The sequence below is a fragment of the Lissotriton helveticus genome, chromosome 4_1 (genome assembly GCF_964261635.1).
Source record: "Lissotriton helveticus chromosome 4_1, aLisHel1.1, whole genome shotgun sequence".
NCBI classification, from domain to species: Eukaryota; Metazoa; Chordata; class Amphibia; order Caudata; family Salamandridae; genus Lissotriton; species Lissotriton helveticus.
Genome location: NC_136063.1, coordinates 362,303,122 through 362,320,324, shown reverse-complemented (window position 1 = coordinate 362,320,324; position 17,203 = coordinate 362,303,122). Strand labels below are relative to the sequence as shown.

Sequence of the window (17,203 nt, the reverse complement as noted above, 5' to 3'; positions counted from 1 at the left end):
ATCTCTGAGATAAAATATGTTGGAAACCCATTTTTTGTAGTTCAAGGTCCACACATACAAATCGTTACTTGGGTATGCGACGTTTACAACGCAACTATTACAACGCCGTTCCGTTACGACGCGGTCATAACAACGAACGTTGTTACAACGAATTGCGCTGGGGGGCGCTCAAGGATAGTAAATCATTTAATTTACTATCCCAACACCTTCCCTACTATCCACGGGGACTGGTGTTGGAATAGTAAATTAAAAATGTTTAATTTGCGCCCCCCAACGCAAGTCGTTGTAACGACTTGCGTTGTTACAACCGCGTTGTAATGGAACGCGTTGTAAAAGTGTGCGTCGTAATGACGTACATCCTGTTACTTGAAACAGGTGGACTAACTGCACAAAGCCTATGGAGAGCATTATTCATGAGAACCCCATAATCCAAACCTCTAGCGGCATTACATGACATGCAGTAACCTAATGCGCCAAGAGGGTGGTATATAGTCAAAGACTGCTTCGATCTTCAGAGGGCTTCAGGTGCACACTCACAGGTGGCCACAAGGTGCACTCGACTCGCCACACGTACTAAGAAGCTTGCGTGGCTGCATTTTGGTCTTCCTTGGTGGTGCACAGGTTCTAATACTGATCCATCAACAGTCATCTACTATACTTCTGCACCTGCTGAAAAATAGTAATGAATTTTCTGTTTCTAGCCGAAACGGTAGTACTTCTCCTAATTGAAAAATACCACTATCCGAGGGGTACAAAACAAACTATAATGACATGAAATATCAGGAAAATTACGAGAGATGCATGGGTAGGTGAAATGTAAATCATCATTTAGCACTATATTTTAGCCTAAAATGCATCCTTGCATTAATTTTTGATGTTTGAACGCATTTCCATCTAAAAATGTGTGCAAACACGTAAAAGCTCTGCTAACAACAGCCCTTCATGTTCTGTTGTTTTTGTGCATTTGTAGTATTTTTTTTACAGCAGATAGTGTGTAAAAACACTATCTGCTGCATATAGAAAGGGTCAACAGAAAAGATTTAGGTTTGTATATAAGTCAATAAGAATAAGCATTTTTGATATGAGTCAAATAGCGGGGCAAGACATGAAGGGAGTTTATGCAATATAGTGTCAGGAAACTTGTCAAATTGCATGCAATCTTTATTGTTTTGTTTGCTGGTCTAGATTCTTTGGGCAATTCAATTTCAATTCAAATATTTATTAAGATTTGGAACTCATATGAGGTCCACATAAAATACATACAAATTAATACATGAAAGTGTAAATATAGCAACAATCATTCCACGGACAGAAGACAGAATAAAATTGCAAGATGTATCCTAAAAAGTACAAAAAATGTACGAGGGACAATAAGTCAACAAGTTAAAATACAAAATAAAATGCAAAATTCATCGTCAGCAGAATATTTGATTTTAGCAGCAAACTGAATTTATAAAGCATATCCTATCCTAGCCACAGAGTAATACAATAGCAGCAGTACATGTGCAAAAAGACGCAATCCAGTATCTTACTTTATCTGAGACTTTAAGCTAGCAGCAGAAAGGAAGAGGGAAGAAGAACACAGCAACTCCCTTTTGTGGAAACAGCAGCGAAAACAGGACTAAAATATACACATGAACTCCTTAAAATAATTAGAAAGTTTTAAAGACACTGCTTCATTTTTTTGACAAAATAGGAAGTCGCGTGCAGAAGTTACATTTGTTTTGTAAATTTGACTAGACCGGGATTGGTGGAATGAAGATCTGCCTGCAAGGAAGATTGATTGGGGTTTCTCATAAGACCATTAACAGGTTGGCTAGGGTTTTTGTCTGCGGACAGACCAGTGTAGAGTATTCCATTTGTCAAAAGACAGTGCATCTGAATGTCTGATTTGTATTAATAATGCCTGCTTCACTTGGACCCTAGAGTCAGGCCAGGACCAGTTTACAGCTAAGCCTTTGACCTAAACCAAGCTGAAGGCAGCCTTACCTTACTTACATATAGTGAGTTTTCTAGACAACAAACAAAATCCTTGCCTGTGGTACATGTTAAAATATAATGGCTCATAGAGTGCCAAACGAAGAGACACAGTGGAACAGCAATATATCTGCAAGGTTCTGAGGTCCTGTTTAAGGGCAGGAAAAGACCTGTGGTGTGTTGGGACTATGTGGCATTGTGTGGTGACGCACTACCGTAGTGCTACTTGCATATTGCAAAATGAATGTTGTCATTTGTGCCCTTTTTGTCTGAATTCAGGATAACTATTACCTTCTCCAGTAGGATGTAAACACTTTGTACTGATCATATTGCATGCCAGTTTCTCCATAGACATGTGAATTCATTATTTGATATAGTTTGCTGACTCTGTAGGTATATACTCTAAAGTGATGGGACGCTCGATATCAAAGGGACTGAGCATGAGGTTGTCAAATTCACCAATAAATACTTTAGAGGGTGGGAAAACTTTAGTCGTGTAAACTACTGCTTTCCAGCATTGTTTTATAATTAGACCCATAACTAAATGCTTGTCATGACCATGTGCCCCTTTAGAACAGCATTATGCCCCATATTTGCAGTTTGACACATCCACAATTACTTAGGGCCTGATTTGGAGTCTGGCAGATAGGGTACTCTCTCACAAATGCTTCAGGAGTTTTTTTTTTTAAACCAAAAAGCTTTTGAAAAGTATAATTGCTTGGCCATCATGTCTGATGGTACTGTTCATTAGAGTTTTCTACACTGAATAGAACTGGATCTGACGAACGGCGTCGGATCCGTACGTGGATCAAATTTTGATCCACGGATGGATCCGATGCCGTTCGTCCCCCCTCGACCTTCCCTGGCCCCAGTACTGATTCTCGCCATAGGGAGTCGTTCGACTCCAGGCTGGAGCCTGAACATTTTTCCTATGGGCTAGGATTTGGGGAAGATTGGGAGGGCCCACTGGACCCTGAAGGATACCAGCCACTAGACCCTAACATGACATTGGCAAACACTAGTGGACTGGACACCTCACCAGATACTAGTATGGTCTCCCCTCCTATCGTAGCTACAGAGGAGGGAGCTACTTTTGCTGTAGAGGTGAGAAGGGTGGCTGAGGTCCTGGACCTTAGTCTGCCCTCAGTGGCAGTGAAGACGTATGTGTTGACAGAGGTGCCTCAGCCGGCAGTGATCCCCTACGAATTGCTTCTCCCATTTGATGAAGACCTTACGGATGTCTTGCATAGGACCTAGTCCTACTCCTGAACAGGGGCTCTTGAGAGTAGGACAGTTGCCTGCGGCCCTCACCTCGCCCTAGGGGAACCCAGTTTCTTCAAACAACTTGCTACCCTGGAGAGCTTGGTGGTCCAAGTCTTCACTTCCCTTGTAAATCCTGACACATTCCCTACCACCCCACCGGATGGGGAATCCAGGAGGCCAGACTCCTTAGACAAGACAAAGTATTCTTCACCTGCCTGGCACGCCGGTCTGTGAACACTGCTTGATTTTTGGGGCATTACTCCCATGCACTTTGGGAGTCTGTTGTACAGGTGCTGCCCGTGGTCCCGGAGGAGGTTCAGGCCATTCATTCCCAACTACGGCAGACAGATGGGACACAGCCAACTTCACAATTTGATGTGGGCTGGACATGACTGACTCGCTAGGCAGAGTGGTTGCTTTATCAGTGGCATTATGGCACCATACCCTGGCTGAGGACAACTGGCTATTGAGATGATGTCCAAGCTTTGCTTAAGGACATGAACTTTGAAGGCTCCCATCTCTTTGGAGACATGGCGACTTAGCGCTGGAGCCCTTCAAGAACAGCTGGGCTACAGCCAGGTCCTTTGGTCTTTCCATTGCCCCTGCCAACCTCAGTCTGCCTTTCGATCCTTGACTGCAGAAGGGGCATCTACATGCGTTCTTACCCGCCCAGCCTCCATGACACACAAGCTTCCCAGCCTCTGTGTCACCGAGGATGTAGCACTCATAGGCAGCCAGAGGTCAGGCTAATCCACAACCTCCATACCCCACCTGGCAACCACAGCCTTCAAACCTCTTTAGTTTGTCCTCCAACCATCATGGGCAACAAGTGAGAGGAAGAATATTCCATCACCTGCAGCACTGCAGGTCAATAACATCAGACACCTTAGTGCTTGAAATTGTCCAACAGGGCTACTCCCTCCCCTTCATGACTACGCCTCCTCCCATGACACCCACTCTCATGTTCGTTAGGCTAGACCTGTCATGTATACCCCTTTTTACATACATTATCCCATCCACATGACAATAAAGGTTCTGAAGGGTGACCTTCTCCCTGAGTACGCCTCGGCTTAGAGAGCTGGGTGAGTATTGGTTCCTATTGTTAAGACCCGTCTGACTAGACTGTGTCCTGCCTGTGTTCCGCTGCCTCTTTTGCAGGTCTGAATGCATGTTGTACCTGTGTCTGACACTTCCATTGGCTGTGCCACTGTACATAGCTGTGCTCCTGGAGCTGTTGCAGGCCCATGTGTCCTGTTGTCCACAACGCTTTCCTATGTTGATGACAGCATTCATACAGCCTCCCAGGGATGCTTCAGCTCCTTTTGGAAGGGAAATCGGCTCTGCTTCAGATGTACAGCCATCGGCTCCAGGAGTGCAGGCATCTAATTCTCCCTCAGCGGCTGCTGTGGGGACCAGAGATGACCATCTTTGGCCACTCAACATCATACTGGAAGTACTGGAGGGAGTGTCAACTGCGGATGCAATGTTCAGCGATGTTGAGTCTTCAGCACAGGATTCATAAACAATCTGGCATTTCCTGTGCTGGGAACATTTCAGTGATTGTTTTAATATTTACCAAATTGAAGGTCGAAGCAGAGTTTGCATTATTTTTTCTTCTCTGCTCAAACTAAGCATTACAGCTTTCAAGGTGCTCAGGGTAATAATAAGCAATGTACGTGTTAGAGGACCTTTTTGAAACGCTTTTAGGGAAAATGACTTTTCAAGCTTTATTTGTAGCTGGCTAACCCTATTGACCTTTTGATGAGGAGTGGGTGTCATATTTGTTAGGCTAGGCCTGTCATGTATACCCCTTTTTACATACATTGTCCCATCCACATGAAAATAACGGTTCTAAAGGGTGACCTTTTACCTCGTAGTTAGATCTGTCCCATTGTGAGCAGGCTTGTGGTATATTGTGATAATAATGCTGTACCTGACGTCCATAAACATGTCCCCAAGCACGGCACTCTTATTCTGTATAAGAGTCACCCCTTTTTCCATCCTCGGCCAACAGGCTCGCTATGCATGAGCACATTGTTTTGATAAACATTTATGATTGTTTGAAAAACATATAGGATTGTTTTCAAAACATATGTGTTCTAGACGAAACCCAGGAGTGACCATTTCAGTATATAAGACCTTCACTCCCCCCAACAATTTAGAGGAGAATTATTTCCAAGCTGAGCTGGGGTCCTGCATGCTGAATCTTCGGCACGCAGCGGCCTGACCTCCCTTGCGAAATATCATCCTCCAAGCAGAGACAGGGTCCTTCGTTCTCAATCATCAGATGAGGGGGTTGGAACTTCCCTAGGGGTTTCTTGGCTACATACACCTATGCACATATACATGCTACACGTACACATCTAGGCTAGGTACATTTTAGGCAGATCACGTAGGGCACAAATTTTAGGAGTACGCATATGCTATAGTTTTTAGGAACCATCCATGTTCATTATTTTAGCATTATGGTAGAAATATACCTACTGTTTACTATATTGGCGCTTGCCATTTCTTTTGTATGCTTCTGTCTCCTGATTGTCGCAGCACATATTTTTTACACAATATTGTCGCTGGACCAATAAATACTTATTGAAAATGTTCCAATTGTCATTCTATTTTTTTCTGAGATTAAGCAAGCACGAGCACCTGAGCAAAAAGTATTGTACTGTTTTCCACGATCCCAGAGGAAACAGGGTTGTCATGTTCAATGGTTGTCAGAAACTACCTACACCACTGTAGAATACAGGGGGAAGGTAGTGGCACTGTAGATCTAGCTGGTCTAACAGCTGACATATCCTGTGAGGGTGTCCAGACGCTGTTTTGCACACCAATCCCTCAGTTTAGGTCATCCAAAACGCGCAGGTCCCGGGGACTCCTAGGAACTACACAACACCGCTTGTGACAGGCTCACAGAGGACTATCTCTCCTTACTTTACCAGGAAGTGGCAGCTCTCTTGGCTAAGAGAGCCAAAGAGAGTGTGCTGATTCCAGAAATAGGTTGTGATTGTATTACAAGCTACGTTATGGTGCCAAAAATGGCGGAGGCCTTCTCCCCATCCTAGACCTGCGCCCTCTCACTTCCTTCCTCAAGAAGGAGAGATTCAAAATGCTCACGCTCGCTCAAGTCCCGTCTTTCCTGAACCCGGATGAGTGGATGGTAGCGTTGGACTTGCAGTAACGTATATTTTTGCATCCCCTTCCTGCCTGTCAGCAGACGTTACCTGCAGTTCAAGTGAGGCCACAAGCACTTTCAGTTTGTTGTGCTCTCTTTTGGCCTTACCAGTATCCCTTGAGTGTTCAGCAAGGTGATGGCGGTGGTTGCTGCTCATCTGCGACAATTAGGGTGCCAGTCTTTCCCTATCTTGCAACTGGCTGTTAAAGGTGGGCTCACCCCAGAAAGTTGTCTCCTACCTCCAGGCTATGGCTAACCTCCTACACTGTCTTGGGTTAACTATCAATGTGCTGAAGGCACACCTGATTCCCGCTCAGACACTCCCTTTCATCTCAGCTGTTCTGGGCAGAGTGGGGTATTGGTCCTATACTCCGGAAAGGCGACTACAAGATATTTAGGCTCTGATACAGATGTTTCAGCCTCTATCCTGAGTATCGTGAAACTGACTCTGAGGCTGCTGGGCCTCATGGTTTCTTGCATCCTGCTTGTAACCCATGCCAGCTGGCATACTTGGGTTCTGCAGTGGGTCCTGAAGTTCCAGTGGGCACACCTTCAGGACTCTGGGCACTTTACCAATGCAATGCAGTGTGAAAACGCATGTGCCCTTCCTGCACATGCTAGGATGTGGTGCTTATTTGATTGGTTTAGGTGTTGTACCTATGAGTGCCCAGCAAAAAGATGCACCATATACCCAATTCAGGTACTGCACTGGCTAGTAGCGCGACACAGCACTGATTGTGCCACCACCCAGAAAAGGCTGTCAAACAAGTATCAGGCCTGCGATTGCAGGCCTGTGGGTGCGCAGTTGATCTTATGCTCAGGTAGGCCTTCATTAGCCAACCCTGAGTGGGCCTACCACTACCACTAGAGAACCCCTGAGGAAAGCCCAGAGGGGCAGGCAAGTGGTAGGTGAAAGGCATTGTAGGTACACATGTCCAGGTATTGAAGAACCCCCATGTGCGTTTTCCCTACCAGGAGGTCTGCTCTTCCAATGGGACACCATTGGGGTGTTTTTGCTGATTCTGTGTTTGTGGCCTTATGGCCTTATGGCTATGGGCACTTTCCAACTGTAAATGTAGTGTCAAAGTGATCATGCCCTTCCTACACATGTTAGGAAGGGGTGCTTACCTGATGTTTTTAAAAATGCAACAAGCCTGCCACTGCAGGCCTCCGTGTGCACGTAGAATGTTTTTAAAACATGTCTCAAGACTGCCATGGAAGGTTTGTGTTCACGCAAGTGTACTTATGATCGGTCAGGTTGGCCTTTCTAAATCACTAGCCAACCCCAAGGGGACCTTTCACTACCACTAGGGCATCCTTATGGTAGGTCCTGAGGGGTGATGCAAGTGGTAGGTGAAAGGCAGCCCAGTTAGTGAAGAATACCCATGTGTGTTTTTACTACCTATGAAGTTATCTTGGCAGAATGGTTGAAATGACTTTAGACTTAAATAGGGGTTTTCAGTGAAGCACCCTCATAATGATTCCTATCATTGGATTCACAATGATACACCCTCTCCTGTGGTAAAGATGGCTTTGTCATTACTACCTTAGAAATGCCACTTCTATAAAGTGGCCATTTATTTGTTCTAAAACTCCTTGTGTGCCTTTTTAGTTTGACTCCATCCCTGGCTGGAGGCTGGGGGAGCACATCTGTGCATTCCAAAGCAACAGCAAAAAACATTAGGCATGTAACTGGAAAGACAGACCTCTGCCATTTGAGGGCCTGGGGGATAGATTACAGAAATACATTTTAGCACTTGGCCTCTGGGAGCCAGATCATGGCCCCACTAAAGTTTAAGATATTCATTCTACGGCCTCATGGTAGACAGGACTGAAATTTAGGGGAGACTGCTGTGGTTCAAATGGAAAGCCTCAGAACCATGGTAGAGATTGACTTGTTGGGACATGAGCCTTGAGACCCTAGACCTGCATGGTGCACACTGCCAGAGGAATCTGTTGTGCAAAAAGAGGATTACTGACATTAGAACCGGACCATGCACCTTTCCTGAATAGTGGCTGGTTTGGGCTGTTTACCTTCTGCTGTGTGGCGCTCCTCCAAGGGCTTGTTGGCTTGCCCCCTGTTCTCTTGATGAGGTCTCAAGGAGATCAAAGGCCTCCCACAAGAGACCCACACTGCCTACTTCTGACACCTGGAGTGAGATGCCATCTTAAGTGCCCATATTGTCTTTTGGATCCAAACTGGTAGCGCAGCATGAGCGTGGAAATAAGAATTGTGCCTGGAGACCGATTGCCCTCTGCGGAGCCCCAAAAGTATTGCTCGCTTCTAAGGAGTGTGGCCCCTTGCTTCGTGGGGACCTCAGCATGCATAAACATCTTCTCGGTGGTGAGCTGATTCACTGTGTGTGAGGGCCAGCGTGGCCATTGCATCTCTCTTGTGCAACATTCCAACTGCATGCTCATTGTGTGCAGAGTCCAATTAAAAGGTTGCAAACCTTTGTGGTGGGGGTATATCTTTAGTAGAGCCTCTGTCTACCTCATGCAGCACTGGTAAACTTGCACCTATGTGTGTGACCAGAATTGTCTGGTGATTCCCTTAATGCAAGCAAGGCATTGTGCCTCATTTGCAGGGAGCCACAGAATTTGCAACTCTTCATTGAGTGTGACCGGTATTGGCTGGTGCGATTCAGATTAGCACACACCAGACGTTGTACCTCATTTCCAGTGAGAGACTGAGTTTCTGTCTCATTGTTGTGTGTGACCGCAATTGTCTTGTGCGGCTCGTATCAACAACCAACAGACAGTGTGCTCAGATTGCCTGGGTGCTACTTGGATCAATGTGTATAAGACATGGTGCCTTCGACTTTCATGGGGCTCCTCTGCTTCATACCCCTTTCATCGATTGTTCCTTTTGTGCCATTAGCGTGGCAGCCAACTACCCACTCCTTACCTAGCCCAACAACTTTGTGTTTTCAGGTTGTTGTGCCTGGGTCAGGCCTGGGTAATGTGAATGATTGACTGGGCTTACGGAATGCTTCCGAGAGTGATCAGAAGCAGGTCAAGAGACTGTGTGCCTCCCGTGCTTCGCAGAACTGGGCTGGTTCTGGAAGGCACATTGTGAAATTAATTTTTTGAATGACTATCACCCTCAGCCTGCTTTTGCTCTGCATCCTGTGAGTGAACTTCCCTAGTGGTGGCCAAGCCTACCATTTGTTGTATGCCTCCTAATTAGTCCTGCTACCTACTCACACCTACTTCCCTGGGACCATGACTGAGTGTGACTCTGGCCGCAATCGGCCTAGTATCAGGGGAAGGGCTGGTTATCTCCAACCTGTGGGTGTAGGGTAGTCGAGGTTAACTGAAAAGTGGAGGAGGGCTTGGGCCACTGCATATGCATTGTAAGATCAATTGATCTACCAGATATCAGTTGCATTGCTTTATGGTGCTGTCTGCATATCTGTGTGAGTGCACTTCATAGGGACCAGCCTGATATCCTTGGCACCGTGTATTAGTGCGGAGTGTGTGGGACTGACTGCCTGAGGACCTCCTGTGATTGATTACACCGCACAACAGCGTTGCTTTACACATTGATTCCTTGCTAAAAGAATACTATGTTTGACATTAGTTTTACATTTGTGGCCTAAGACCACGATGCTGATAAAAGTGTTGTAATTATCTGTGTGTACACATTTACAATATCGTTGTGATCTGGGGTGCACCATATAACTGCCTGGTATTGAATTGTATTAATTGCAGGCTGGGTCTAGTTCTGGCAATGTTTTGCACCGCATAAGCATGCTGGGGGCTAAAGTAGGATAATTCCCAAGCGTGCATACTACCAATGTCATTTTAATATGGTTGAGCCTAGTACTGCTAATAATATTTCCAAATGTGATTTATGCCCAGAAATACATGTTCATGATGAGTTAAATAATGTGAGTGTTGAATGCAAAACATTCTTTACATACACCCCTTGTGAAGTCTCTTTTGTGATGCTCAGTGAATTTATTGTGTAATATTGCTGTACCAATGCTTTTCCCATTGCCTGTGAGAAGCCTGCCTGCTCAGTGTCAAACAGCAGAATATGTAGGGTGACATGTAGAAAATTATGTATTTCATATTTTCAACATGTAAGAATGTGTTTCAGGTGCTCACGTGAGTGACAAGGTGCATATCGTGACATGAGTAAACAAAGTGCAACTAAACAAAATGTCACATAAAAACAAGTATTAGATTAAATCTAACCTCTAACTGAACCAAAATTAATTCCTTCGACTTAAGCTTCTCTCACACCCACATGCTGGAATAGAAATGAGAAAAAATTAAATCCTTGAAGCTAATACTTCCCTGATTGAAGCATCTCTTACACCCACAAGCTGGGACAGAATAGATATAAATAAAGATTTCAGGAAGCTCACCCTGTCCTGAAGATGATCTTAAATGGCTAAAGATCGAAACGTTGTCGACCCACCCAAGGAAATTCCCCCACCCCATTGTATATAGCTCTGTGGATTACACCTTGTTGTTTTTATGTGACATTTCGTTTAGTCTCACTTTGTTCACTCATGTCACGATATGCACCTTGTCACTCATGTGAGCACCTGAAACGCATCCTTATATGTTGAAAATATGAAATAAATAATTTTCTACATGTCACCCAACATATTCTGCTCCAAAGAGTGACTAAATAGTATACTCCAGGTTATGTTATTTAGGACCTATTTAGGCCACCAATGAACCATTGTTTACCCTTAATATAATATCCTCTTCACTGCAGCGCGAATTCCGCTGCAGGGCTGGACATTCCAATCGCGGGCATGGTCGTGACGGCTCCCGGCCGTCATGAGCACATGCCAATTGTGACTCATGATGGCCGGGAGCTGTCATGAGCATGGAAGAGGTTGTACAGCGAGTGTAACCACCCACCCCTGATGGAAGTGGTATGTTCTGCCTGGCTAGGGCTTCGCCTCAGCCAACCAAAAGGTGCTAGTTCCGCCAAACCTCCATCCAGGTAAGGTTAGTGCAGGTGTTCACGGACAATACCGCTGCGATGTGGTACTGCATCAAACAAGGTGGAGCAGGGTTGTGGACCTTTTGTCTAGAGACCATGTTTCTCTGGACATGGATTTGTCAGGGCATATCCCTGGTGGTTCAACACCTGACGGGCTCTCTGAGTGCCAGGGTTGACAAACTCAACCAGAGGTGCCTAGTGGAACACAAATGGCATCTCCATCTGGAGTTGGTGCACAGTCTCTTTCTGCAATGGTAAGAGCTTTGGTTAGATCTGTTTTCCCTTGAAGAGAATGCACAATGTCAAAGGCGGCTCTCACTCAGAGATGCTTTTCATCTCGAGTGGAGCCCAGTCCTCCTGTACGCCTTTCCTCCCCATACCATTCCTGTACAGAGTTCTCAAGATCAGGAATGAACGGACACAGGTCATTCTTGTGGATCTGGGCTAGGCCCGGAGAACCTCGTATCTCAACCTGTTGAGCATGGCCATCAGTCCTCCGATCAGACTGCCATTTGGGGATGATCTTCTATCGCAGCAGCAGGGAAGGCTTCATCTTCATGCATGGAGATTGAGCAGTGACAGTTGACAGTTGTTGACCTTCAGCCCAATGTCTGCAATGTTATCTTGGCAGCCCGGAATCCCTCTACCAAGGCAGAACACGCCTGCCAGGTATGTTGCATGGTGTACAGAGAACAGGTTCACCCTCTTTCTGCTCCCCTCTCTCAGGGCCAGATGTAGGTAATTCTATTTTAGCGATTCATAAATACCGAATTTTACCGATTCGGTATTTATGAATCGGTAAAATAGAAGGGGGGAGATGTAGGAAGAATCGGTAATTGAATTACCGATTCTGTAACAATCGGTATTTACCGAATCGGTAAATACCGATTCGGTAATGCCCATTGATTCCTATGGGCATTGAAGCCCATAGGAATCAATGGGCATTAACGAATCGGTATTTACCGATTCGGTAAATACCGATTCCAGCAAGGGTGCAGGGGGTGTCACTTTGACACCCTCTAGCACCCCAAATACTGGCATGTGTGCCATGTGGCAGACAGACATGCCCTAAGGGCATGTCTGTCTGCCACATGGCATAGGTGTGCATGCACACATGTGCATGCACACCTGGATTCGGTATTTTACCACCCAATTGAATTGGGTGGTAAAATACCAAATCTGTAAGCCCTTAGGGACTCTGAAGAGTCCCACCTACATCCCGAAATTACCGAATCGGTAAAATTACCAATTCGGTAAATTTACCGAATCGGTAAATGTAGCCCCCTACATACCAAAAACCCATTTACCGGTCGGTAACGGACGAAATCGGCCGTTACCGATCGGTAAATGGCCACCTACATCTGGCCCTCAGTTACTTCTCTTTATTCTTTCTCTTGTCCAGCAGAACTCTGCATTGGGCATCATAATGAGCTATCTTACTTCTATCTCAGCCTTTCTGCGGTTGCCAGATCAGCCAGTTCTGTTCTAATCCTCTGTTGTAATTAGGTTCCTGAAAGGGCTACAACACGTTTCCTCCTTCACACTTGATCCTGCCTCATTGGGACATTAATCTAGTGCTCACTTTTCTGATGTTTCCTTTTGAGTCACTGCAACTGTTCTATCAGTCTCCTTACCATCAAGATGGCCTTCATTGTGGCAATAACATCTGCTCTGAGGGTCAGTAAACTACAGGCTTTGTCACCGAAGCCCAAGTCCCTGTACCTAAACATATACCAGAAGAAGCTGGTTCTTTGAACTAGCTTTTTTCCTGACGAAAATGGTCACTCACTTTCATGTAGGCCAGTCCATCACCCTGCCTACCTTTTGCGCTCTTCCACATCTCTTTACAGAAGATGAGTGACTCCATCAATGGCACCCAAAAACAGAGTTTTCGTTCTACCTTGACCTCACCAAAGTGTTTCGGGTGAAAGACCAATACTTTGTGGGGTGTGTCCTGTCGGAGCGTAGAAGGGATAAACCACGCAGAAACGGACTATCTCCCTATAGATCATGCTCTGCATTAAGATCTGCTACATATTGGCCAAGTAGCAGCCTCCTGTGGGCTTGTGTGCTCATTCCACTGAAGCTAAGGCTGATCTACATTAAGATCTGCTTCACATTCGCTTGTGTGCAACGTGGGCCTCTCTTCTGCACGCATTCACAAAACACTACTGCCTGGACAGTTAGGTCCGTCCAGATGGTACTTTGGATGGTACTTTGCCTGGTCCGTCCTGTAGGACTTTTCGGTGTTAAATTGTTTCTCAGACCCACCTCCAGGTAGGTATTGCTTGGGCCTCCGTTCTAAGGTAAGGAGTCTGCGGCTAGATGTCTCTAGATGAACAAGGTACTTACCGTTAGTAATGCCTTATCTGGTAGGGACTCGATCTAGCTGCCGATTCCATACTGCCCTATCCATCCTTCCTGCTCCATAAATGGATTTCTAGGGACATGGCTGTTCCCCTCTTAGTGCCCTAGTTTTCTACACCAGCGGTCAGTGTTCTTCATGGCTCCGTATTACTGGTGTGGAAAGTTGTGAAAAAAACTGACGTCAGCGTGCTAGGGTGATGCCTATGTAGTCACTTCCGGCATGGAGGACACCACCTACTGGCACGCAGGGGTACAGCTCGTGAAAAATGTCCTGATCTAATCTAATACCTGGAGATTATTCTAAGGTAAGGAATCTGTGGCTAGATAGTCTCTACCAGACAAGGCATTACTGAAGGTAAGTAACTTGTTCTTGTGGAAGAAAATTATCTGACAAAATGCATTATTTTTAAACGAAAAACTTTCTTTTGAATTGATTTGCTTCTGAATATGTACTTTTTTTTACTATAAGCCAGAGTTATCATGATCTGAGAGTTCAGGTAGGCCACTTTCTTATTCTTGAATCAGTAACCTATATCATCACACCAAATAGGGAAGAAAGGGAGGGTTTCTACCAGTACCTGCCGATAGAACTTCTCTCAAACTGCGAGATACATGGAATTTTCTTTTCATCTAGATGGATAATAGCAGAAGAGGCCTAACTGCATCAATTGTCTTTTTAAAGCTGGCTTTCCCCAATGCTGCGATATCGAATTATTGAATTACTAATTTATCTAATTCTTTTTGGCCTAAAGATAATAGGAATATAACCTCACTTCCATTTTCCTCAGACTCTATGCATGTGACCTGAGTGACAGTACATAGGGCCTCATTTATGAGGTCGCGCATCGCTGCAACAAAGCTGCGATGCAACACTTCTCAGTGCACCCTCCTCGCGACACCATAGATGCGTCATATTTAAAGTACAGTGCATCATGTCGCAAGGAGTTACACATACGTCAGTATTCCTGATGTATCTGCATGCGCAAAAGTGATGCATTGCTGGGGTGTGTCTGAAACCAGACGCAACTCCAGCAATGTGTCCTTTCACATGGGGCAAGTCAGGCGTAAGGTTTTCATACAATGGCGTCCTAAAAGTGGTGCACTGAAATCTTATAGATTTCAATACGCCACTTTTACGAGGCTTTGATGCGGGGGAAGGCCCATCCTGCATACATTATACCTGAAGCAGGTATATGAAGCGCATAGGTTTACAAAGTGATGCATCTGCCTAGATGCGTCACTTTGTAAATAGGGCGCAACATGGCGCACTTTTTACACCACCGGTGCGTCACAAAAAGTGCTAAAGTGTTGCAAAGCTCATAAATAAGCCCCAAAGTTTTTTTATCTGTTTGCAACAATGGACCTTACTCTTAAGATTCTGAAAATAGATGACCGCAATACAGTAGTTGAATGAGAACTAGTGCAGCGGTTGTCCCAAAAGACATCACTGCGATATAGTTGTTGTGAGGACAAAGGTAGTCAGATAGTTTGTACGTATGCGAGGGTGATCAAAGAAGGCACTATAGCGTCTTTAGACCAGATGCAGCAATGGAATACAAAGGGAAGCATTCCAGAGAGTCAGGTTCGGGACTCACAACTACTGCCAACCTTCCACTGAGGAATGTGCAGAGCAGTATCCCACTGAGAATATAAAGAAAGAGGGAGGACGGAATTTAAATTCACACTGAGCAATTTAGGAAGAGAAGGGGATGCATGTGTGTGACATATCTAATAATTAGCTGATAATTTCAAAAGAGAGTTTTGTAATTGGTAATTACATCACACTGCTAGTGCTGCAAATAAAGGGAACTATGAGAGTCAATCACAAAGTGGTCAGGAGATCATATGTACTTTTTGGAGAACTGACCCATATTTTGTATCGTTTCTTTGCACATTGGCTCTCAAGGGGATGTAGTGTATTTGTTTGTTTCTTTTGCTACTGCCATTGGTACAAATGAGAAAGTTGAGCCTGCTATTATTGTGACGATCAGTTAAATAAGTTTATCGATATTCAAAAGGTCGAACATTTTCAAGTGTTTAAGATGTAGAGCAAACACATCGTATGTTAATGCTTCCCTCTGAATTCTTTCGAGTGGTGTACACTTCTCCAGATAAAGTTAAACGATGACGCTATGGTCTAATGAGTGAATTACGCATTTTTCATTAAAGTAGAAAAAGTATCAATATTTTCAAGGAAATCTCCTCTTCTTCCAGCTGAAACTCACCAGGTCCCGGATACCAATGTCCGCTACACTTTGGCTGCAGATGTGGGCCTGCTCAGCAGAAACATCAAAATAATCGGTGAAGATTATCCCGGGTGGTACAAGGAGTCCTTCGGCGCTCGAGTGCTCGTCAGCAGGTTTACAGCGAGCGGCCGTGTGTACCGAGGTAATGAAACAAACAAAGATGTATTCCTATTTTCGACTGTTTGTGGATACAGTCCACTGTTTTCCCTTTTTCTGACACTGCAGATGGGTGTGATGTGGTGAAAAGGACTAGTTTACTTGATACCCATGTGGATACAGCACACTTGTAAACAACGGCCCCATGGATTGTGGTTTGCGCTATCTTTCAATCCTCTGCTATTCAGCGAATGAAGGAAGTCCTTTTACATGGGGTGACGACTGTTCGATAGGAGTCACCTTGCGATAAAAGTTCGAGGTCGCTAGAGGGGTGTTCGGGCAATAACCACGCCCCAGACCAAAATGGGGTAAAAGGCCGCTTTATTGGACAGGTAGGCAATATACAATATAAATACATAACAGATCATAATATGAAACATTTCCCAAACTAACACCCCCATCCCCTAAGCCATATCCCCCTGTCAACTATTTCCCCACCTTGTTCGGCCTAAACTTTCTCCCCAAATGCCTATCTCCATCCCTGCCCACCTCTTGACTCCAACTTCTCTCCCCTGCTTCCCTCTGTCCGAACCAATTCCTAATGCCCCCACTCCTTCCTGCCTGTCTTGCTTTCCTCCAAATCTGCCACCAGGAAAAACCCCATCACAGGTGTTTTTCCTGTCCCCCTACCCTGTCTCTTAGCTGTGAGGAGAGAAAAGTTTGTTTTGTAAAAACCACTGTCGCCAAACAGGATAAATCTCTATTCCAATGTGAACCATGTGCCAAACAATATAAGAGCCATATGCTGTCGCCATAACAGTAAAGAAACACCTTCCAAAAAATAATATACTTACCAAAGAAACTACCAGCCCAATAAAATCTGAAAGGTAACTAGACATAAAACTAATAGAACAGTAAGTATAAAATGGGGAAGGAAGTGGAAGGGGGGAGAAAAGAAAGAAAAAAGGAAGGGTGAGGTGGGAGGAAAACAGGGGAAGGAGGGAGTGGAGGTGGGAGGGTGGAGAAATAAAGATACAAAAAATATGTACAGTTAGACTAAAGGGGCCCATTCACTGAAAACTAAAATGCATAAATATGCTGTCGCTAAAACAG

General features: G+C 44.9%; 1 protein-coding gene across 1 annotated transcript in view; it reads left to right on the top strand.

Moving 5' to 3' along the window:
• The window catches only part of LOC144827999 (fibrocystin-L-like), a 1,093,512-nt gene that overhangs the window by 860,882 nt on the left and 215,427 nt on the right, over positions 1 to 17,203 (top strand). The window contains exon 62 of the mRNA XM_078686146.1: positions 15,963 to 16,136. Within this exon, the coding sequence (XP_078542272.1) occupies positions 15,963 to 16,136 (174 nt within the window). The remainder of the gene's footprint in view (positions 1 to 15,962; positions 16,137 to 17,203) is intronic.